Source organism: Neofelis nebulosa, chromosome 12 (assembly GCF_028018385.1).
Source record: "Neofelis nebulosa isolate mNeoNeb1 chromosome 12, mNeoNeb1.pri, whole genome shotgun sequence".
NCBI lineage: Eukaryota > Metazoa > Chordata > Mammalia > Carnivora > Felidae > Neofelis > Neofelis nebulosa.
This window is the reverse complement of record NC_080793.1, coordinates 80,280,994-80,306,335: the sequence shown is the minus strand read 5'-3', so window position 1 is coordinate 80,306,335 and position 25,342 is coordinate 80,280,994. Positions and strand designations below refer to the sequence as shown.

Genomic DNA, 25,342 nt, shown 5'->3' with positions numbered 1-25,342 from the left:
TCTAACAAAGGGGGTAAAACAGAAAAGAGCTAAAATGACTTACTTAGACTTGCTTAAGGTCACATACCAAGATCCAGATAGAAAGGGCAGTGAGATTCTGGTTACTAACCCCTAGTGTTCCTTCCTTCTATCTCATTCTGACTGTCCTCCAGCTGACCAGCTTTCTAGGAATCGGTTCCAATTTGATAGACACGCAGTTGTGAGAGTGAGTGCAACTACGTGCACTCTTGGATCAGAGCTCCAACAAAATTTCACTTAGTGCATAAATACAACTGTGGGACAGTTAAGTGTCGGGGACTATTAATAGTGCCTCAATGACTGGGGCGCCTGGGTGGCTCAGTCAGTTGAGTGTCCGACTTCGGCTCGGGTCATGATCTCGCCATTTGTGGGTTCGAGTCCTGAGTTGGGCTCTTGTTGACAGCTTGGAGCCTGGAGCCTGTTTCAGATTCTGTGTCTCCCTCTCTCTCTCTGCCCCTCCCCTACTCTCTCTCTCTCTCTCTCAAAAATAAAAAAAAAACATTAAAAAAATTAAAAACAATAGTGCCTCAATGATTTTTAATTTTTGCATGCCATTTGGATATAATCAATCAAGTTACACAAACTTCAGTGACCCCTGCATCTTTTAGTTCATGAGTTTTCTTCAGCAGAAGTTTTAATTGTGAAACTCCCAGTTTTGCCACTATTATCATAATTCTTGTTTGAGCGGTCAGGCTGTAAAGCGCAACATTTTCTGGTCTAGTGCTCTAACCGTCTATTGGTATCAGATGACCTGTCTTCCTTTCCTCCTTTCCTTAAGCAGGAACTCTTAAGAGCTCTTTGGGACCTCATGTCCTGCCAGGGCAGGAATGTCCAGGTGACAAACTGTTAAAACAGCTCCTCATTTATCAGACAATCTTCTGTCTCTGCATTATGTTGTGAGCCACCTCAAAACTTAGATCAAACGTGATTTTCGTGTCCTGATTTTCTTTCCCCCTTAGGATCTTATCAGACAGAGGGAGCAAGCCCTCTACACTCCACAGAACAGCTAAATAAGAAAAGTCAAGTTTTGGCAAATTCTGCTTTCTTCCTCCAGGACATTTTGGTTAATGTAATATTATTGTGTGTAACTCCTAAGTCCACACTTTTGCATACTTTGAATTACGCTGAACCTTTAAATAATAAATAGTTCTTTGATTAACTATAATTGCTCCTGTTGATTTAAAAATAAGTATAGAGGCTTCTTTGTTACTGCCAGTAAGAGATTCTAAAGGTAATAAAAATTTGCTCTGAAACTTGATCTTGGTTGGTATTGGTTTAGGTTCAATTGGCTTCACTATAATACCTAACTAAGAAGACAATAAGGAAACACCCCGCCCATTTTACTTACTGACTCATCTAACTGCCAAAATGTTTTTTTTTATCAGTATACATTAAAATATAATTATCATAAGCCATGCACGATTGGATTTCTTTCCTTATTCTTCACCTTTTTCAACTGTAAAGAGAATATCATTTAATCGAGATCATTGTGGATGCATACATTTCAGGAGGGGAAAAAGCAGCCATTTATTTATTAAGTGTCTTGGTGGGCTAGATTAAAGAGAAATAGGTTTATTTTAGAGAAATATTCTGGGCACCTTTGACAAATTGTATGAGATTTTCCATAAAAAGAGTCCCGTGTTCAAGTAAGTTGGAGAAACCCAGCGTACTATTCTAGGCTATTAACTGCATGTGACCTCGTTGAAGGCTCTAAGGAATTCTAGAATAGAGAAAAGAAATTTGTGTAAGTTGGTTTAACTTGGATTGCCAAGGTTTAGACTGTAGAATCTACACAAGTAGAAATTAACATCGTCTGGAACTAGAGTGCAGATTACTACTCGAGAATAAGTTCACTGATAAGATTTTCTGTAGTGGAGCTGGTCGAGGTCTTTTCGTTTTGTTTGTAGTGAGCATGTAGTGATGACTAAAACATAACCGACGTGCCAATCCAAACAATGAGTACTTTCTAGAGATCTCGCTACCTGCACAGTTTGATTAATACTCACTGCCAGGAGAAGACGATCTCTTTCAATTAAGTCAGCCAACTTGTATATTAGCCGCCCTCTCTCTGAAGCATTCATGGTGCGCCATGGAGAGCCGATCTGAAAAGCCTGTCTTGCGGCCTTCACTGCTTTGTCAATATCCTCCTGTAAGTCAAAGGGAATTCAATTCAGTAGCCTAAACGCGTTAGCGAATCCAATGGCAGGAACCCTATAGAACAGACTAAAGGTCCTCATAAGTAGATGCTGTGTCCTCATTAGCCTAATGTCTAGCACATTGTACAAACTGAAGTATCGTATACTGGAATTATATACCTGCTGCCTAATCTTTGGAATGATGAATTCCACACACAGAACTCAGGCTTGATTTCCTAGAATAGAAATATTATAGTATTTAAGTATTGCTATCACTGAAAGGCTTCCCATACATATATCAAATTATGTTCTAATTACTTTACACACATTAACTTATTTGATTCTTTTCTTAAGTGTTTATTTATTTCTGAGAGAGAGAGAGAGAGAGAGAAAGCACAAGCAGAGGAGGGGCAGAGGGAGAAAGGGACAGAGGATCTGAAGTGGGCTCCTCACTAATGGCACAAGAGCCTCAACGCTGGGCTCAAACTCCCAAATCGTGAGACTATGACCTGAGCCGAAGTGGGATACTTAACGGACTGAGCCCCCTAGGTGCCCCAATTCATTTGATTCTTAAGAATTTTGTGAGACAAATACGTTCCCCATTTTACCGATGAAGAAAGTGAAGCAAAGAGAGAGAGGAAGTTTGCCCAAGGTCAGTGGCAGGAAGTGGCAGAAGGGAATTTTAAACGGAGCACCTCTGACTGTAGGGACTGCTCTTCACTACTACGTGATACTGCTTTGTTGACTGTGTTACCAAGAGTTCCAGGGAAAGCTCAAGATCGACTAAAATGGTGTGTATCTTCTTGGATGGCCGGTGACCCTATAGCCTATACACTTTCATCTGGAACCTACTGCAGGTGTATAGGAACTGGGTTTTGCTGTTGAAGGGTAAAAATCATAATCGTGTGTTCATTCCTCTTGTGTAGAGAGAAAAAAGCATAGCAGAGTGAAACTGGTATAGAGAAGGATCTGTCTACATCTGGTTTCAGCTCAGGTCATGATCTCATGATTCGTGAGTTCGAGCCCTGCGTCGGGCTCTGTGCTGGCGGCTTGGAGCCTGCTTGGGATTCTTTCTGTCTCTCTCCCTTCCCCTCTCCCCTGCTTGTGCTCTCTCTCTCTCTAAAAATACATAAATTTTTTTTCGAAATAAAAAGAAGTGTAATCTGGTGTGATGCAGTGATAATATTCACCGAGCACAAGTAAACATGCTTTCACTATAATACATCACACACTTGTTTATCTCACTGCCTAACCTTTGAGGTTAAATATGTATATAGTCATATTTTGGGTATTCAGCTAATCACATTGATTGTTTATATTTGGACATTGTTTTAGGCCATGGGTTCTAACCTTTTCCAAGTTATTTTCAGACAGCAGTGTTTGGAAAAAAAAAACACACAAGAGTCTGAAATTGCCAGCAGGATCTGTGGATACCACATGCTGGCCTCTCGAAGGGATATGGGAAAAAATGACTTCAAGACAATTAACTCTGTCATATGGAAAATACATTCCTGAAATAAAGACCTTTTTGTGGTTGTGTCCTTTGGGTTATAATCCTCCTTTTCTCCTATCTTCTATTTTATCTTGCAGGCATAGAAATAGAGTAATGGTGGTTAATACATAGATTTGGAAGAAAACAACTCAAGTTTGAATTCTGTTTCCTCATCTATTATCTCTGTGAGTTTTGGGATATCCATCCTTCCTTCCATCCATCCATCCTTCCACCCATCCAAAAATATGTCAAACACTATTCTGTAAGTCTCGGCATCAGGTTGCTAATGATAAAATAGCGAAGATGGGAGACTGTCCTTTTGAAAATTAATAAGGTAACACTGGAAACACATTTTCTATGTGACAGACATTACATTGAGTGTTCACTCAATAGTAACTTGTTACTCAATAGTAACAAGTGCTATCATATTTGCGGCAAAACAACCTTAAAACAGCTCTCAGTTCTAGTATATTTTAATTTTTTCCTTTCAGTTTTCACTACCCTCTATCATTTTAGGGCTTTATTATCTCATACTGCTGCTAATCTTCCCATGTCCATTATCTTCTCTCACCAAACTGTCTTTTCTACTGCTATCAGGCTAATCTTCCTCAAACAATTTTACGTGATCCCTTTCCCTTTCAAATATTTGCAACGTCTCCCCTTGCCCTACGGTCCTAAGGCCGGACTCCTCTTCCTGATTTTCAAGACCCAACGTTATGGGGCACCACCTCACCTCACCTACCCAAACTTGTGTTTACATTTTTTTCTCCTCTGTCTAGCCCAACTGCTTCTCATCTTTGCTCTTGCCATTCTCCTTCCCTAGAATGTTCTACCAGCACACTCCTTTACTTTGAAAATTCTACATGTTTTTTAAGACCCAGCTCAGGGGCAGCTGGGTGTCTCAGTCGGTTGAGCTTCTGACCCAACTTCGGCTCAGGTCATGATCTCACGGTTCATGAGTTTGAGGCTCACATCGGGCTCTGTGCTGACAGCTCAGAGCCTGGAGCCTGCTTCCGATTCTGGGTCTTCCTCTCTCTCTCTGCCCTTCCCCCACTCACACTCTGTTTCTCTCTTTCTCAAAAATAAACATTAAAAAAAAAAGACCCGGCTCAAAGACCAGAATCTACCTAAACTCTTGCCAGGCTAATCCAGCTTGATAATAGCTACTAGTTAAGAGTTTACCAAGCTCTACGCACTAAGTGACACCCTCCATAACAGCACAGTTTCTACCACGGTTAAGCACCACGCACCTTGTTTTATAGGACATGAAATGCAGCAGGAAACCTAGCAACCAAAATTAGATCTCACATCTGGCTCCAAAATCCAATTTCATAGCTTTGCAAGAATATCCTGATAGTGATCTTTGCAATGAATATTTATTGCTATCTGTATTAAAAGCTGTGCTATTCCTTCCTATTCTGGGCCTACAATAGGCAGTTAATAAATATTTAATAATTTAATGACCTATCTTTTAAACTCTTCATATTACATTGATTTTATAGAAGAGTGCTCCTGATATAAATAATTTGCTTATATTGACATTCACATCGTAAATCATACTTTAATCAATGCCATTATGTAACAGAGCCTTTACATTAACCGTATTAGGCATGAAGCTTGTTGTTACAAACATAATAAAAGTTTTACGACTGGTATCTCTTGGCTTTTTATTCCGGGACTATAGCATCTGCAAGGACATTAGCTTTTTAATCAACCAGTAAACAATTTGGCACATTCAGATTTGCCACCATCAACAACGCTTTTGCCTTAGAGTGTTTAAAATGTTCCTTTTTTTGAAGTAAGGGACTAAAGCTGAATGTATGAAAGCGGATTGAATGAAGATAAAATATGAAAGTCTTCTTAAACATGGTTAAGGAAAGACAAACTTTTCTATCACTCCCAGGATGTGCATTTCCATATTAAATCCATTCCAATTTGGAGAAAATAGTTCTCAGACCAGTTTTACTTTTACACTTGTCATAAGCACTTACTTTAATGGACATTTACTTTTATCCCCACCAATTATTTGTTAGGTCATGCTTAGTATTAAAAGCAGTTTTCAGGATTAGTCAATATAGCCTAAAAGAGCCAGTGAAGTGAAAAGAAAACAGTTCCCACCCACATCAGTGCTTTGCTTTGTAACTTCCATTTGTTCTTGCCCCTCCTCCTTTCTTTATAACACCATTGAAAGGCGGTATATAGCCCATTGTTAGCTCCATTCTGCTCATAAATTAAATCCCCAAAACCTCTTGGCTCATTATCTAAAGAGTCAGTTCCAGAATATTAGGTTTACGGTGACTGTGTAATTTACTAGATTTGTACCTTTCACTAAGCAACGTTAGAAGTTAATACACATTTGTCGGCAAAACTGTGAGACCAGCAATAATTACTTAGAAAGAAACGTTAGTAGATTACCCCTGAAAGAGAACACGATGACAAGAGTGCTAAATATTAAGCAAACTGTTGCTTACCCTGAACAGTTTATATCATAAACAACTGAACTCAAATGATCAAGTATCCAGCAACTCGATTAGCATTGTGACCTGATTTGAAGCTTTGCTGGATGTTAATGAGTGTCCCTGATCTACATTTGCACAGACAATGCTGCTCTGCTATGAGCAGGAGTAAAATTGCCAAAAAGCAAACAGCAAACAAATGACCAACGTTTCTAAAGCTTCAGGTTTGAACATCAGCTCTCCCTCACTACGGTTTAGGAAGAAGGTAAATGCCACCACGATGCCAAGAAAAGTCCTCAGACTGCCTGAGGAGATTCAGCTGGAACTCCTGGCACAGATTTGTTTCACTGATGAAACTAAAGTTGGAAGCCCGTGGCAAAGAGAGATGTCCAAGGCACCAGAGCCAAAGCATCCGGAATACTTGTTCTGTTGTTAATTGCAAACTGCAACCAGTTCTGCGGTCTTACTCCTGAGCAGCATTTATGCCTCTGGAGAGAAAGAGGAGGCAGCTGTCAGGAGGCTCAAGTGTACCTTACCTTGCCCTTTATTGTTTTCCCCACCACCCCAGAGTCTCCAGAGCTACTCAAGCAACAAGAAGGACACTTGATGTAATATGGTGCTTTAATGCAGTGCTGCGTAGATCTCTGGAAGTCTCTGATAAAACGTCATTCCTCTTTGCTGAATGTGAAGAACACATTTTCCTCTTATTTCTAGGAATAGCCCAAAGAACACAGACTTCCAGGTCTCCTGGAGCATGTGACCAGGGACCATCAGTATATCTCTGCTCAAGTTTGGTCCTGTCACATTTCATAGAGGTGCAGAGTGATGATCACAGTGCAGGTTCCAACTCTAACATTTTACTTATTAAGTCCATGCCCTCCATTAAATGCTAACAGAGGGGATACAACTTATTAATACCTAGTTCAGTGGTTCTCCAAGTATTTTCCTCCACCTCCACCCCAACCAACTGGCAACATCAGAGTCACCTGAGAATCTGTCAGAAATGCAAATTCTCAGGCCCCACCCTAGAATTATGGAAACAAACTCTAGGGGTGGGTGGGGCCCAGCCATCTGTGTTTCAACAAGCCTTCCAGGGAATTCTGTTGCACGCAAAATTGTGATAGCCACTGCCTTCGTCAACAGTTAATTTAGTACTAGATTTTTAAGATGAGGTGTGTGGAGTGTATGGAAGCTCAGAGCTTGACGGAGGAGATTAGCTCATTCATCCGTTACCTGGAGAGTGTTAGACCCCGAAAATATAAAGGTGAGATGCAGTGTTGGTCTCTACAAGAAACATGCCGTCTCAGACAAATTAACCCAAACCTATACAACACAAGGGTGATAATATAGGTGCGTATAATGTCCTCTAATGACACAGGAAGAGGGCAATGCTACCTGGGAAGTTTGGGGTGTTTTAAAGAAGTGTAAAACCCTATTAAGACTGAGGTTTTTGGGGGTGCCTGGGTGGCTCAGTCAGTTAAGCGTCCGACGTCCGCTCAGGTCATGATCTCAGAGTTCATGGGTTCAAGCCCCATGTTGGGCTCTGTTCTAACAGCTCAGAGCCTGGAGCCTGCTTCCGATTCTGTGTCTCCCCTTTCTCTGCCCCTCCCCCATCACACTCTGTCTCTCTCTTTCTCAAACAAAAAAAAAAGACATTAAAAATTTTTTTAAAAAAGACTGAGGCTTTTTTATGTGCCTGGCACTGTTAAAACATTTTACATCTTTTCTTATTTAACCTCCCCCAAGTTTTCCCTATCTCTTCATTTTACCCAAAAAGCAACAGAAACTCAAAGAGGGTAAATAAAGTATGGAGCAGCTGTGGTCTCGCTGCAGATAATGATCTGAACTGGGTTCCAAGGGCTGCACCGTGACCTTGGCAGTCATGGAGGCTGATTCTGGGCGTGGTAAAGGTGGGACTCCTACGTTTTGGGGGAGGCCTGAGAAAGAGCCAAAACCAAAGAGAGTTGTGGTTTGTTTGTTTGTTTGTTTGTTTCCCCAGAGCTGGTAAGAAGCCCGTGAAGAATTTATGTACGGATAAACTCTGGTGTATACACAAAGTGAAATCTGAAAGCAGGTGACATTTGTCTCCCTTCTATTAGGCTTCTACTTCTCAAGCTGTCGACCCTTCTGGCTAAACTCTGCATTCTTGCCCCTTGAGGCACGGATCTTACATCTTCTGATAATACTGCCACCTGAATCCAGGCGCTTCTCTAAACCCAAACGAGCCTCTCAGGTCTATGGCTATCTTAAAATAGATCTGCAAGGCTTAATCTCACCTCGGTGATCTCACCAAGTGGGTAGAAGGTAATGAAAGAGTGGGAGCTGGGTAGGGACATGGCACTGACCCAGCGAACCGAACATTGTGCCACAAAAGGTACGCACTTTGGATTGTTATCCTGACTTCATCTTTCAGTGGTCTTTTTACGTAGTGAAATAATTTACCTTTTGATACCTTACGAGACAGAGATTTAAAGCTTGATAACATTTGGACTACTAAAGACTGAGAAACGGGGGCGCCTGGGTGGCTCATTCAGTTGAGCATCTGACCCTTAATTTCAGATCAGGTCATGATACCAGGGTCTTGGGATAGAGCCCCGTAACAGTCTGCATGCTGAGTGCAAAGCCTTTTTGGGATTCTCTCTCCCTTTCTCTGCCTCTCCTCCGCTCACACTCTTTCTCTCTTTCCATAAAATTAAATTAAATTAAATTATTAAATTAAAATTTAAAAAAAGACTGAGAAACACATATACATTTTAAGGTATATATTCATATAAAAATTTTGAAGGCTTTTACTCTCCTCATGCCCAGGCTATTTAATATTACCCTATCTTACTTTTATAATAATCACAAAGTAAGGTTGCCCTGCCAGTCTCAGGCTCTGGGGTCAGAAGGACAGCATTTGAATACTGATTTTGTTATTTATTAGCAACATCACCTAAAGTAAATCAGCCAGCTTGTCCGTTCTGCTATTTCATTATCATTTGTGAAAGTGGTCGCAAATGATAGGTTTCCCACTGGGATGCTTGAGGATTAAATTAATATTTAGAATTTTTTTAAAAAATGATAAAAATTGGATTTTGTTGTTGTTAGCGTGATTAGCTAGAAAGCAACAATACCTTTAATGGTTCAGTTTTAGTGATTTAAAAGTTCAATTTTTAAAGGTACTAATCAATGTTCTTTCAATGATTTTTAATCAACTAACTTGGCAATATACCATTTCAAATGTCCTACATTGTTTCCTTAGTTTCATTTTGCAACTTAAAAAAGAACAATTTTAAATCTTTATTTTTTTAAGTTTATTTGTATTTATTTTGAGAGAGAGATAGAGAGCAAGTGAGGGAGGGGCAGAGAGAGAAGGAGACAGAATCCCAAACAAGCTTCGTGTTGTCAGCGCAGAGCCCGATGCAGGGCTTGAACCCACAAACCATGAGGTCGTGACCTCAGCGGAAATCAAGAGTCGGACGCTTAACCGACTGAGGCACCCAGGCGCTCCAAAAAAAAAAAAAAACAATTTTATAAGAATAAGGGATTTCTCTACTCTATCCGTCTATGACCAATCACTTTACATATAGTCTGTTTGTACAATAAACCCCAATATTATTTAAATTGAAGAGCAAGCAAGGAGAAATAGTGTAAAAAAACCCAGCACAGCACCCAGAAACCTAGGCTCATCATTATCACAAGGCTACCGGGTGCCCTTTGTGTACCAAGAAAATTTTCCCACAGGGCCCCAGAAATGGTATTTTCATGACATGTTACAAGTTGTGGCCTGTTTGGGAGCTCAGGATGTTGACCAACAAAGAAACCCGGCCTATGTGCTGCGAAACCCACCTTATCTCCTTCTTCTACTTCACAGAGTTTCTCTTCGGTTGCAGGATTAAAGACAGGAAATTTCTTGCCACTCACTGAATTATGCCACTCATTGTTTATGAAAATCTATAGAGAGGAAAAGAAAGGAGGATTTAAATATGCAGCAACTTTCAGAAGTTCTTTTACAGACTTACAGCATTTCAATAGGCCTAAGTGAGGCCAATGTTAAAACCTTACCTCCTTCACCTACCTCACCTGCCCCACCCTACAAGGCATTTTGGGCCCTTCAAGACATTTATACACACGGACACACAGGCGTGTGCATGCGTGTGTACACACACTTATTAAAACAAAGCAATACTTTGAAATGACACTGAGGTATGAGGTCGTTTGAACCCTAGAAAATACAGACCAGAGAAAAAAATCTACAAATAGTGCTTCTATCTGAGTTTGAGGTAAGGGCAGAGGCTTTGGTGGCTTCAATTTCGATTAATCATCTCAATTTTTCACTTCAGATTCTGAAGTTTCTCATGTTGGGCTGCTGGAGATTTGGTATCATAAGTGACTATTTTCTGATCCTTTATTTTACTGGTTTAAAGGTAGGTTTTAAAAGAAGTTTGCGTAGAAAAAAAAATTGGTGAGTGAAATGTTTTCATTGACTTTTTCAAGGCATAAGGGTTGTATTCTTTTAAAGAGATTATCTAATCATTTATTTGCCCTCAGATAAAATCAGGCACTAGATTTCTTAGTGATATCTAAGAGACTTGCATCTAAATAGACAGAGGGGTCTAGAAAACATGGGATTTTGTTCTGTGTATGAAAGAATAGTAATATTTTAAAATGTTAGTATGTCATTTAAAAAGTATGAGTTTCAACCTTTGCTTCATTATGGAGCCTAATAGGGCCTTGATGTGTCATTTTACAGAGTAAAAATATTTTGCAAAGCCTAATTAAGAAGTCCTCCTTTTGTGGTAAATAAAGTTATGTTTTGTTTCTGGAAAAAGCTAGAATTTCTTGTCCCTTCTCTCATTTCATTATTTCTTGTTTATTCTCCTTTTTCTTATTTAGTTTTGAAACATAAAAGTCACCAAAAGCATGCTATTGAACATTATGTATTACAACCTTCTATTAGATTTATTATTACAACGTGAATTATTGTATCTAATTGTGAATCACAGAATCACTGTGATACATGCAGTTTTAAATGAAGGGTGACATATGCACTATATTTTTAACATATATCTTAATTCAGACACCGCCCCTTACTTGATATTTAAAGATAAGTTATTAACAGTGCAACCCAGAGGAAGAAAGTACTGAAACACTGCCCCCCTCCCCCAAACCGAGGTTTAAATTTGTTGCTATACTAAATACAAATCAGTTGGCTATTAAAAATTCCCCAGTGGTAGCTATCAAGATTATACATTTTTAGTTTAGTTACTCATATTGTATATATTTCAAATAACCTGTGAATTTACACTAACTTAGCTATTCTATGAAGTCATGTCTATACCATAGCTTAATATTCTGTCAAATTAATAAAATGTATATTATCATGTATCCCTAAATGCTTAAGTACAATTAATTCTATATTCTGTAATTGACAAGATTAGACAGCCTGATCTCAAAACTGTTTCCCTGGTCTCCTAAACTTCCATCATAAAACTTGTCACTTTTTTGAAAAGTCATTTTTAAATGTCTCCCCTCTCTCCTAGGCTGTAAGCTTTGTAAGATAAGGTCAAGAACTATGTTGGTCTGGTTTTCTGGTTTATCCACACAGTCCAATACAATCTCAGCCTTCAGGTGATATATTTTTTTTTTTTTTAATTTTAACGTTTATTTATTTTTGAGACAGAAAGAGACAGAGCATGAACAGGGGAGGGGCAGAGAGAGAGGGAGACACAGAATCTGAAACAGGCTCCAGGCTCTGAGCTGTCACCACAGAGCCCGATGCGGGGCTGGAACTCACGGACCATGAGATCATGACCTGAGCCGAAGCCGGATGCTTAACCGACCGAGCCACCCAGGCGCCCCTTCCTTCAGGTGATTTTTAAGGTCCATCAAAGATTCTTGAATAAATAACTTAAAATTGAATCAAAAGACCAACAATCCAGTAGCTACACATGGGTAAGACCAATAATATTCTGCACATGAGCACACTATGATATTTGTGATTTGCTGGAAAAAAAAAAACAAAGGGAAGGATGATCTTTCTTATCTGCCTATTCACACCAACACAATTATTTGTATGTCAAAACAGCATCAGCCCAGGTGTTTAGAGGAGCTCGAAAAACTGTAGTGCTAGCCTGGAATTGACAGGGAAAAAATGTGCATGAATAAATAAAGGGGGAGGGGGGTGCATAGCAGTTCTGATGAGGAGACTAGAGGTTCAAGGACACAACCATGGAGGTGTGGGAAAGGGTAATGGCACGCAGCTAATGTCCTTCATGAAAAACATGATGTCATCTGAGTTCACCTCCAAGAAAGATAAATTCAATACTGACTTGCCCTGGGGCACCTGGGTGGCTCAATCAGTTAAGCCTCTGACTTTGGCTCAGGTCATGATCTCCCGGTTTGTGAGTTTGAGCCCCCCGTGAGTTCAAGCCCTGCATCTGGTTCTCTGTTGTCAGGGCAGAGCCCCCCTGGGATCCTCTGTCCCCTCTCCCTCTCTGCCCCTCCCCTGCTCACACACACGTGCTATCTCTCTCTCAAATATAAATAAACATTTTTAAAAAGAATTAAAAAGCTACTGACTTGCCCAACGAGTGCGTCAGCATTCTAGCCCTCATGAACACATTTTAGAGAATCTTGTAATTACTTTTAAAGAGTATTTTCCTTTATGCATCCCTAGTCCTTACTTTCTTGTATTTTTCTTCCCAAGGGATGGCTGGGAAACATCTTAAACAATGTGTCCCAAATTCGTTTCACTGTCATCCCTAGCTTTATGCTGCTTACACATTCTCTCTCTCTCTCTCTCTTTCCTTCTCTCTCTCTCTCTCTCACAGGCACACACACACACACACACACTTTCCCTCTCCTGTTAATGGCACACACAATTCCTAGTTATCCTTTGGTATCACTTTGTCTTATACTATCATAAAAAGATGGCTTGTTCTTCCTGCCCCCACCTCTGCCTCATTAAAATATAATCTCCCCCCCCACCCCCCTTATCATAATCTTCCTAAACCAACCCAATTCACATTATGGCCACTCCTTGGGACACTTAGGTGGTTCTTCTAGGTTTTCCAGATATGCTTCTCCTAACCATAAATAGCCCCAATATGCTTTTCTAACTTTTTTTTTTTTTCCTCATTTACCCTGTATTTTAGTTTCATCCTACTGTCGCAAACACCATGCCCTTCTGCTGCATGCTGTTCCTTTATTTATTCATGCTGTTCCTCAGGCTGAAGTTTCACTGTTTTCTTCTACTCATACTTCAAGCCTCACTGATTTATTTATGCTGTTTATTTATTTACTCATGCTGTTCCTCAGGCTGGAGTTTCACTGTTTTCTTCTACTCATACTTCAAGTCTCACTTAAAGTATCATCTCCTCGTGATGATTTCACTAGTTGGTCCAATTGGACTTAACATTCTTTTCCCCTCTTTTCTCAACTAGCCTTTCATATCCTGCTATTAAATTACTTATGTTCTTCCAAATAGTGAGTAAATACCTGAGGCACCTGGAAGGTACCATGGGAAAGCATGAGAGAGTGAGCCCCTGCCTTCAAGGGGCTTGAAATCAAAGAAGAGCATGTATTCACATCAGGATCAGCCAGTAAAAAATGGAAGGTTGTAGGGTAAAGACCAGAGCAGTGCTTTAGTCAGTAAATTGCAGGGTGGAACTCACGAAAGGGTAAGAAATGGGCCAGAAGAATGCATCCCTGAAGGATAGGATCGGATTGGTGGAAAGAAGGGGAACAAGAGCAAAGGAAGGAACCAGCCTCTGGACACGTGTAACACAGGGAAGAGGTCACGGGACACAGGCAGAGAATTTGTGGAAACAAGTCATAGATAAATTTCGATGATGAAAAGGACGCCAGATTGTAGTGAATCTTGATCTGGTCTGTAGAGTGAGAAGGTTGGACTCTGTTCCGGATGTAATAAGGGCATGACAGGATCAAATGGGTGTTTTAGGAATGCTGATGTTAATGTACCCAACACGGATTTGAAGCAGAGCAGCCAGAGTCCCAGGAGATTAGCTGGGAGACAATTTTTAACATTCCAGGCGTGCGTCCATAAGGCTGGAGAGTATACTGAGATAGCAATACAGTCTTAGGATTACGAGATATATGCGTTCTCCCCCAAACAGGGGCCTTTCGGCAAACAAACAGAGCCCAGCATACATAATGAGATGACCAAGGTGGCTAGGTGGCTGTAAAGGCCAGGTACCTTCCCTTCCTTTTCTTCTCCTCAGCCGTGGAGAAGTTTTTGGGCAAGAACTACCTTAATGACCTTTTTCTTTCTGCTTTAATTTTGTGGGTTTTACATTTGACATCTGCCTTCCAGCTAACTGTGTGACCAAATGTTTGTGAATAATCATCTTTTCTGTTGTATAAGATGGTTATGTGAAGCCGTGTAGCCTAATGGATGTTTGGTATAATAATCATGAAACCTATTTCAGGCCCGTGGAAATGATCTATTATGGTGACAACCTCATTTTCCATTTGCTGTTTGCCTTCAGCAAGTTTTGGGGGGAAAGGGATCATCGTATAAAAGAAAAAAATCTTGGGTCCTATTTAACTGTTGTATTAACTACATGCTAATTATGAGTTTGGGACGCAGGATACTTGTGAATAATATATGTAACTAGACCTCAGCTTAAAGTTCACAATATTGATTGGGAATTAGAGACTCCTATGCATGCTGTTAGACATCAAGTGCTTCTCATTTGGGGAAACAATCAATGGGAATGTGGAGGAAACTTAAAAATTGATTTTTACTTTTTAAATTTTAGATATGTCAGCCTTTAAGGGATGCCTCATGACCTTTGATTTTAAAAAGAAGTGGCCGTTTCCTGAATGCAGTTTAGTGCCCAAGAATACATCATAATTTTGAGAGAAAAAAAAGGGCTTTCCAGGGTAAAAATTATGTCTTAATGTGTTTGGCATAAAGTTACAATTCTAAATAAATAAGCCCTTTCCTCAAAATATTTCTGGCTTGGATCAAGCCGAATTTGACTAATAGGCAAAATAAAACCTATTAGCCTTTCCTGTTGATAGAACATTTTGGAACCTGTTGGCGTAAAGGGGAGAGAGGCCCTGACTCCCTCCAATAGATATCCAAGGTGCCCTAAGGTCACATCACCTCTTTGGGGCTACAGCAGTGGCTTTAGATCCTCTAAGGGAAGCCAGCGCTTTCTCAGTGGCAGAGGGATGTTAATAGCTCACATTTTCAATGCACAGAGAATTTCTTTTGCGATACACCAAGGGTGAGGGACGGTAACGGAATTCCCCATCTTATGTCCCCTGTGTGCATTTCCAAAACTGAGAACCTGGGTCACAGCATGTGGAGTGATGGGTAAATGTACAGGAAGGGGTATATGCTGTAAATGTGCAAACTCTTCTCAGCATTAGGCACCTACAAAAGTACCAAAGACTTTGGGGGGGGGGGGAGGGGGGATATTAAGATGGGGCATGAATAATAGGAGAGGCTGAACAAAAGTCAGGCGGAGGTGTTAAACATTTAAAAGAATCAAAGCTACATCTCTGGCAATTACTTTCACCCCAAACCCTGAGGCAGCAAAGCAAAATGTTGAGACTGAAAGTAAAAAAAGAAAAAAGAAAAAGAAAAAAAAATCTAAAAGGAAATTAAGGAGGAAATAACAGAAGGGAGGAAAATATTTAACTGTAGTCAGAGGAATGAAAACAATGGGAGTGACCAAAACAATTGTAGGAGAAAGAAAATTTTCCTTTCGTTTCTGCTTTATATTAGAGTCTGACTTCAGTAACACGAATGTATACTCTTTTACTCTTGTTTGAAAAAGCCCTTCAGCTTTTTCAACTCAGGAAAGGAAAAGATGAGAAGGCATGTCTGTTTCGAACCACAACTTCCCTATGTCCCACAGGTGACAAAAGTACTCATCAATGACCTCTGCACATCACGCATACACCGTATCAAAGAGGTAAGATGCAGAAGCACCAGAAAGTTCGTACTTTTTTTCTCTGTATATTTCATGATATTAAGGTTCAACAATACAATTGCTTGCATGGGAGCCCTCTCCCTTCCAAAGAGAGTGCCAGATAGAGAGCGCAGTTCAGTTATGTGTTGTTCGCCTTGTTTCAATTTCATAGTAAGGATCAGGAGAGCAGTGGAAATAGTCCCATGATAGGACCTGGATGGAGGGGGGAGTTGGTAGTTGTTCAGGCAAAGTTTTGACATCTGTGATATTTGTGCAGCTAGATTCCCAGGAAACAAATTTTCGTTAACGATTTCAGCACTACAATACAGTCATCAGGTAGAGATATTACAGCGTGTGATCAGAAAACCAAATATTGGCAACAATTTACATCCCTTGCAAACAGTGTCTGTGGGGGGGAGATTTTGATACACAGACGTGCTCAAAATATATCGGTTTATGGCATCAGGGTTCACACAAATATCTGCTCTTCTGATATTTTAGCAGTGGCTCGAGTTATCAAGCAACCATTGCCCGTGTTCTTTTGAACGTGGCTCTATGTTGCTACTTAAACCTGGTAAATGGGTGAGGGATTTGGCCATAATTATAGCAGCATCATGAAAACCCAAACTGCCACCATCAGCAACACCACCACAAGCCAGGTGACTGCTGCTTTGAGAGAAAGGTATCACCATTTTATCAATGCCTGTTTTCCCATGAGGTTTCAGGTACGCATCTGTATTACATTAGCCCACAGATTACTCATGCCACATCGGAGGCACGACCTTAACTTTGGGTCCCTCTGCAAAGGAGCTTTTTCCCATAATCCCTAAGAGTCTTCTCACACAGCCCTCTCATTGTGGCAAGAAGGTACTGACAAATCCAGTAGGTGAAGTCCAGTTTAAAGAAATCACGTGAACACTTGAAGTAGCAAGACTCCTCGTGAAATTGGGCTCAAACCATCCCTTAGAGCATCCGTTATTCACTTTAGGATTGCTGCCGATTAGGTTTCTTGAAGCAGGCAGGTGCCAGAGAATGAAATGATTTGCCAAGACAGTAGTCCTCAGAGATGAGCTAAAACATTGCATTTGTACTGAATGGTTACCTCCCGGGAGCAAAATCAATGTTGGTTCCACCATGGGCTCGTGGCCACCACCTGGCTCCTGTTGGACTCAGGCACTTTCTGAAGGGGGAAGGTCAGTGATTCTGAGCTGGCTGCATGTAATTTTCTGAGAGAAAGAGAAAGTCAGGTCCCTAAGCAACTAGGTGATGGTCATTACAGGTAAAATTATGAGGTTGACCCAAAACTATTAGGCCATTACTGTTGGTCAAGTGGCCACACTTTGAGTGGCATGAGCAAAACGTGGAAGTCTGTTAGACATGCAGAATCTGAAGGGCGTCTGGGGGGCTCGGTTGGTTAAGCATCTGACTTTGGCTCAGGTCACCATCTCACAGTTTGTGAGTTTGAGTCCCGCGTCGGGCTCCATTTTGATAGTGTGGAGCCTGGAGCCTGCTTCGGATTCTGTGTCTGCCTCTGTCTCAGACCCTCCCCCACTCGTGCTCTGTCTCTCTTTTTCTCAAAAATAAATTAAAAAAAAAAAAAAAAAGAAATGCAGAATCTCAGACCTCACTGCAGAATCAGAAGTTACATTTCAGCAAGAATCCTCCCTGAATCACCTGCATAGTCAAATTCGAGAAGCGCTACCCTAGAGTGTCTTCTCTCTTGTTGGTCCACCTGTCTGGGGATCTAGTGCCCAAATCATACCTCTTCTTTCATCATCCAAATGTCCACTCTCTCAATCAGAGTGAGGAAGGCACAATACAAATGAAGCAATGGGTCTGAAAGCTCTTGTTAGAGACCATCCAGGAGGATGCGAGTAGGACCGCGGCTAGTGTGTAGGGGGAAATGGTATCGTGTGGAAAAGTATCAGATCTGAAATGAGAAGCTTCGAAATCCAGTTCATTCCATCCATGCCTCCTGAGGGCCGTGTGACCTTGAGCAAATCACTGAAGATGTCTGCACTCCGGTTCCCTCAGCTTTAAAATGGGACACTAGTAACATGTTCTAACTCCCTCCCACAGGTTACTTAGGAGCCTCAAATGAGAGCAGTAGATGTAAGCATTTTTAAACTATGGCAGGCGTTGCAAGAATTCATTCCATGTCCATCAGGAATAGAATCCCTAGAAAATTGCAGGAGTCATCTTGGGAAGGAGAGGGTTAAAGAGAGCCTGGACCAAGCAGCTAATAAGTGCCGGGCGTTTTCCACAAATTCCCTCACTTAATTCTCACGGCCACTTTCCAAGGTAGTTATTATTATTCCCAATTTTCAGACAGGGTAACTGAAACTCAAGGAGATTAGAAGCCTGGCCAAGGTCATAGCATGAAATAAGTAGAAGAGCTGGAAATCGAAGCCTCGTTTATCTTGTTAAGCCACCGTCCCTTGCAGCCACCCGGCGATTTGTTCAACTGCTTGCAAGCCAAAAGCAAACAGAATATTGCCTCAATCAGAAGGGAGTTAGCAACATTTCCCAAGTGAAAGCAGTGCCTCCGCACAGTCAGCTTTGCCTTGAACTTGAGTCCCGTTCTGTTTGAAGCAGCCCTCCGTGGTCTCCCTCCTACAAAATCCGTCAGGCGGTCTGGCCACAGCCTCCTCCTCCAGCCTCACCTGCTCTATTCTCTGCCTCCCTTTACTACAGCCCTGTTAGCTTTTTGATAGATCTTTGAACACAGCAGGCTCTTCCCTGTAAAGGACTTTGCACCTGCCCTCACCTCCGGTTCCTTGTTCTCCCCCCAACCCCCTACCCCCACCCCCACCCCCAGGTCTCCAAGGACACTTTATGCTCTGCATCAATCAGGCTCACCTTAAATGTCCCTTTCTTAAAGAGACCTTCCCGAACAGCTCATCAAAAGCAAGCTCTTCCCGTCAGTTGTCCTCTTTAGCATTTATCAAAATTTATGATGAAACTATTCACTGACTTGCTTGTTTTCTTCCCCACACCCTCCAAGAACATAAGCTCCCTAAGGCAAGAACCCTATTAGCCTCCTTATACATCCGACCAAGCACAGAGTGGTAATTCAGTGACTTGTTAAATAAACGGAAGGGAAAATGGGAGGAGGGAAGAGAATGGGGTAGCTGGAAATGCACGTAGCCTGAATTTGTTTGCTGTAAGAATTTAAAGAGGAGATACTGGCCCGTGGCCCCTAGTGTGCAGTGATTTATAACTCTTCTCTACCAAAAAAGTATCTTTAACTCCGATGTGTTATACGATGATACCAGAAATCTAGGAAGGTCATCTCTTACTCCAAACAAAAGTGATTCCATAGGAGTTGAAGACACATAGTTCCCATAGACATTGCACACCTATTTCTAAATCCTCTGCATCACAGCCTCTCCCAGCCCAAACCCCACCTTTTCAATCAAAGCAGAATGTCTGTTTGCTTCCAAGCTTCCCTATTGTTCTTCTTTTTTTTTCTTCCTCAGTTGGCCGCCAACTTCCTCCTGTTGGCCTGGGAACAGCTGAGCAGCAGCTGGAAAGGCTCATGGTCAAGTCCCCTCCAGTAATCAGGAATGGACAAATGAGAGTCAGAATAAAGGACAGAATAATCCAGCAACTCCATGTTCCCAAGTAATGGTCTGGATCTTAGACAAGACACTTGGTGTGAGGGCTTGTCCCATTCAAAGTCTAGCTGTGTCACTTTCCAGCTGTATGTTGTTGTTTTTTTTTAACGTTTATTTATTTTGTGAGAGAGAGAGAGAGAGAGAGAGAGAGAGAGAGAGAGAGAGAATGAGCGGGGGAGGGGCAGAGAAAGACAGAGAGAGCGAATCCCAAGCAGGCTTCTCTCTGTCAGCAGAGCCCGACATGAGGCTCCATCGCAGGACCATGAGATCATGACCCGAGTGAAAATCAAGAGTTGGATGCTTAACTGACCGACCCACCCAGGCGCCCCTCTAGCAGTATGATTTAAGGCAAGTTTCTTGGCCACTCTGGTCCTCAGTCTCCTCATCTAAAAAACAAGAAAAAGAACCTCCTCCTAGGGTTATCCTAAGAAGTAAACAGAATCAATGCAAATAACTTAGTCATTAGTACAGCGTAAACACAATGAATTTTAGCTACAACTATTTCCTGCGTGTAAGTGCCTGTGTCTGTAAGTGTATGAAATGTCATTAGCAGATGAACATCTTTTCTGGTATGAACATCTTATTGTTCAGTGAGTTAAGGTAAACATTTTGGGGTCTGAATCCCATCCGAGAAAGCTTATCTTCTTGAATTTTCTATTTCTCTCTGTCTCTCTGTCTCTCTCTCCCTCTCTCTCTTTTTTTTAAGGTAAAACAACAATGTTGCAAAGTAAGAATGGAAAACAAAGTTACTGAATCCTGTAAGAGAAAAGTTTTGATCCCTGAAATAGTGGATAAACCCTGGGAACTTCGCACCAATGTGATAGGTCTTGGAAAGGCTTGGAAAGGCTGAGGTCTTGGAAAGGCTGAGTAAAAGAAGATTCTGGAAAATTGGAAAGAATGCAGAAAAATAAATAGGACTGGGATAACCAATGTTAATCAATCACTTCCCATGTGCCAGGCACTATTTCAAACGCTTTATATGCTTTCAACTCACTTAATGCTTTTATCTCCCTTAGGAAATTGGGACCTTTATTATTACCATTTTACACAGAAGGAAACCGAGGCAGAGGGAGGCAATGTAGTTTGCCCAACAATCACATAAGTGTCGAAGAAGATCTTCATTTAAAGCCTCAGTAAAACGGATGAGCTGGTAGATATGGGATTCATTTACAATTGCAAAGGGGAAAAATCAGGTTAAGAATGGAATCCGAGTTTATGTGGATTCATAATGTGAATCCAATAACATAATGTGATGTTATTAAGGTTTTAAATTCTAAAAATGTTTGTATCTTTTTAAAACAACTTCTTAACGCTGACCTCTGTTTTACCCACCCCAACAACAATAAAAACATAATCAGACTGTAATAGAGAATAAGTCATAAAAGATATGCAACACTGACTTCTTTGGTTTGGGTGAAAAGCAGTCTCAAACTTGAGAATGGGCAGCTGCAATCACTTTTTTGTTACTCAACCCTGCTCTTCTGTCCCTCCTCTCCACCTTGCCCCAGTGATCGAGATTATTTCTGGTGACAATAGAGAAAGACATGAACATAGTAAGAGACAGATAACAGAGTTTAAGGGCTGGCCATTGAAGGTAATTCCACACACACTGTAAAATGTCTCCTTCCATGGTTTGCAATCAGGCAACTTAGTGAATAACCATCATTTTTCCAACTCCTCCTGCAAGTACAAATTCAATACGATTCTTCAGTGGGGCACAGTAAAAAGCGAATGCAAAGGCATTTGAAAAGCTCACCCATTTAGATTTAATTACATACATAACTGGTGTCCTCCCAAGTGTAAAAATGCTGTAACTAATAAATCAGACAATAAAATGCTATCTGAGCAGAACAGATTTATAGAGAAGATGTGTGAGCAATCAAAATTCACTCCCTTGCATTGGGTATTTCTACCCAGAAAAGTTCTTAAAAACAAGAACAAATGGCTGCTCTTTGAATTGTACCTTCTTTTGAACACTCAGGGCTCTCATTTTCCTTGGAGGGGTGTTCTCCTCTACCGGCTTTGAAGTGAACAGGAGATTCCAATCTTAAAAAACATCTCTCTGTGTTAAAGGATCGCCAGATCTGTGTTTGCATGCTAGATTTTTAAGGTCCATTTCATTTATCCACTACTGTTTTTTACATGCTCAGTTCACAGCTACTAAATGAAGCTTAATGCAGTAGAAAGAATATTTCACTTTAGAGCTTCCTCAAGATACACATAACAAAGAAGATCGCAAACTTCTGCAAAGCAGTTTTTTAAATTTTTTAAAAATGTTTATTTATTTTTTGAGAGAGAGAGAGACAGAGCACGAGCAGGGGGAGGGGCAGAGAGAGATGGAGACACAGAATCCGAAGCAGGCTCCAGGCTCTGAGCTGCCAGCACAGAGCCTGATGTGGGGCTCGAACTCACAGACTGTGAGATCATGACCTGAGCTGAAGTTGGATGCCCAACCGACTGAGCCACCCAGGCGCTCCACCATTTTTTTAAAATGTGACATTCTGGAACTACGAAAATATCTTCCCAAGTATATCATAGGGGGAAAAAAAGACCTTGTAATAATAGTAGTAAGATAATTTTTAGTCATTGCCAATGATTTTGACATTTATGAAATGCATTTCTTAATGTGCCTGCTTTAGATTGGATGTTTTGTGAATGACCAATTTGGAGTAAGGAAGCTCGGAAGACTGAAGTCTTGTCATCTTTTGGGCACACCTTTCCCAAGTGCAAATTGTTGGAGGGTATGGACTCACCCCCTTTTTCCACGTTCGCATTTTGGAATAAAATTAAATTCAAAACATGTTTTCCTTTTGAATAAAACATCATAAAAATAACACCTCAATACATTTTCTAGCTGCTGATCACCATGTTAAAGGCACAATCTGATCTCGGCAGATACTTTTCCTAAGGAAAAGAATCAGTCAGCTGAGCTACTTCCTCATCTGTTGTGCTTATGAAAATGAAAATGTAACCGACCTTAGGATTTCAAAACCATCCCTGGTTACAAGTAAGGGAAGAAATAAATAATAGTGGGGCTTTTGCTTTATCATTAAGTTGTACTGCTCTTGATTTTTCATTGGCTAATTCAGAAAGCAAAATGGCTCGCCCTAAGTTGGAACGGTGCCTCTCTTCGCTTGCTGTCCGTAGTGTACCATAAAGCCCATTTAAGTGATTTTGTTCAGATTGGTTTGTTTGCCCGTTTTATCTGTTCGCTTGGGAGTTCTAGACTCTCACAGGAGAGCAGGCATATAACAGGGTGAAACAGGCAAAGTTCAGAGATACTTTTGAACAACTCAAACAGGATCCATTTCCTCATTCTTCCTAGCTGTGGATTTTTAGGTCCAGGTCTGGCTCTTTCTCTGGTTTCTCTAAATATTTATCAGTTAACAATTATGCATCTGCTCCAATGGCAACAAACTTGGCCGAAGAAAGAAATAAGAATGCTTTCTTTCCCTAGATATGCTAAATAATGCAAGTCTATTTGGAGTTTTTGAAACAGGAGCTTTCCTCCAATTATCAGACATGGGTCCTTTGATTTTGGCATTCATTAAACATATAGAAAAACCATTTACTTCAGCGTGCGGTTTCTCCTTTTAAAAAAAAGGATCATTTCCTAAAAAAAAAAAAAAAGATCATTTCCTATTTGTTTGGCTCTTTCGAGTAAGTTTCTCTAGTAAGTATTGGCCTCTCTTATCATGCATGCTGGGTTACACTGAAGTTAATAGAACTGCTTAGTAAAGTCTACTGAACCCTGGTGCAAGAACCTTTCACACAGAAGAGAATTCCTTTCACTTAGAACTATTTTAAGAAATAAATTTAGGAAAAGTTGCCTGGTACGATCTAGAAGTCATTATTTGATCAAGATACCAAACCCAAACCTGCATTTTGCAAGCCTTTTATTTTTGTATTTGCAAAGGGCTCTTTACACAAGGTTTACTTACATTGACCTTTTATGCTTTCCACACATGTAGTTTTTAGCAACCTGAAGCAAAGCAGCAAATATAAATTGTACTAACCTTAGTATATTTATATGTCAAATTGGTGAGTGGGACAGGTAAGTCTGGCGTGCCTGAAGACGACATTTCTGGTTCGGCTGCTGGAACACAGGTGACAGGCTCAGCGATTTGGTTCTGATAGAGCCCTTGGCTTTATTTGTTCCTTTTTATCTGCACGGGCTAAGGTTTATTTGCATACTGGAATATGATTGGATGAACAAACTCGGAGCAAAAAGAAAACGACACTACTTATTTGTAACACCTAGGGCAGGAAGCCCTTGACTTTAAACTTAAATCCTTAAGAAACCAGTGCTCCAGCATTGAAACTACATCTGGAGACAGGGCACTATTTGCAGACGAATTAATTGACAAAGCCGAAACCTGTGATAAGGATATGCGGTGCAGCTGCTCTGGCCACTAAGGCCAGTTATTATTTTTTTGGCTTTTCATGCTTTTTTATGCTACTGTGAAACTTTCCGTTCTCTGACAGACTTGGAATCAGAGAATTTGAGGATTGGAAAAGAGTCTCAGAGGGCACTTGTTCTCAGAAGAAGCTGGTGAGGGGAGGTCCCTGGCCAGGTGTCCTCAGGACAATGCTGTCAGCCAATCAGTCCATGAGCCAGAAAAGCAGAGTGGGAAGAAAGTCCCTCCATACAGACCCTACCTCGAGTCAGGTTTAAAAGATCCTACCAATCGCGTGTATTCTTGGTGCTGGGTAAGCAGACCTACTGTGATTGCAGAAGCTCCGAGTTATCTTTGTTATATAGGAGAACAGAAAGGTCAGCAGGAATTTTACAGATCTCCGAGTACACTGTCACACACAGTCACCCGTATAGCAAGATGGCAATAGCGTCTGTTAAAACCATCTAAAATGAAAGTAACCCTTGGTTTTGGAAGTTGGCTGTATTTATCAGTGATTGATACAGGCAGTTGTACAAAAAGTGGACTTAAACAGGACCCTAAGTCGTTCAATTTCTTAGAATGAATGTTTCAGTTTGGGAACATTAAAAAAAAAAAAATTAACTGCACTCGTCCCGTTTTAAACACAAGACTTTATTGTGTTGAAGCTCAAGCAAAAGTTACAATAGGAACACGATGGAAAATCATGGATACTCTTAATTCTGATTATTGAGAGTTGAGAATGACAATTTCTTTTTCCCGGAAAAATTGCCAGCTCTCCCAAATATGGGATTTAGGTAGGGAAATGTAGGCTTATTAAACAGTTGCTCCAAATCAGGCACAGGAGCCTTACTTTCTCTTTCCATTCTTGCTTGGTTCCCCATTTTACAGATAAGGAGAGAGCAAGTAGCTTGCTTAAGATCACAGATCCAACAAGTGCAAAACCAGAATTTCATTTCCCAGTTGGGTTCCCTAAGTGAATAGTCACCCTCACGCACACTTGCAGTTATTAGCCCTTTTACTCATCTAAGATAGGGTCAGCAAACATTTTCTCTTAAAGAGACAGAAAATGTTTTCTGCTTCTCTGGCCCAGATGGTTTCTGTTGTAACTTACTCGATTCTACATGCAAGAAACTATAGACAATAGATACATTAATGGGTATAGGTGTTTTCCAATAAAATTTTATTTACAAAAACAGGAGGCAGGCCAGATCCGGCTCATGGGCCAGCCCTCAATTTCTAAAACCACCATGTCCAAGGACCATTCCTGTCGCACCACGTGCTTGAAGGCCAGATAGAAA

General features: G+C 40.8%; 1 protein-coding gene across 1 annotated transcript in view; it reads right to left on the bottom strand.

Moving 5' to 3' along the window:
• The window catches only part of ALDH1A1 (aldehyde dehydrogenase 1 family member A1), a 58,499-nt gene extending 34,710 nt beyond the window's left edge, over positions 1-23,789 (bottom strand). The window contains exons 1-3 of the mRNA XM_058695690.1: positions 23,664-23,789; positions 9,933-10,037; positions 2,025-2,165 (exon numbers count right to left, since the gene is read on the bottom strand). Coding sequence (XP_058551673.1) covers positions 2,025-2,165; positions 9,933-10,037; positions 23,664-23,729 — 312 coding nt within the window. The 5' untranslated portion in view covers positions 23,730-23,789. The remainder of the gene's footprint in view (positions 1-2,024; positions 2,166-9,932; positions 10,038-23,663) is intronic.
• Positions 23,790-25,342: the final 1,553 nt, after the last annotated feature.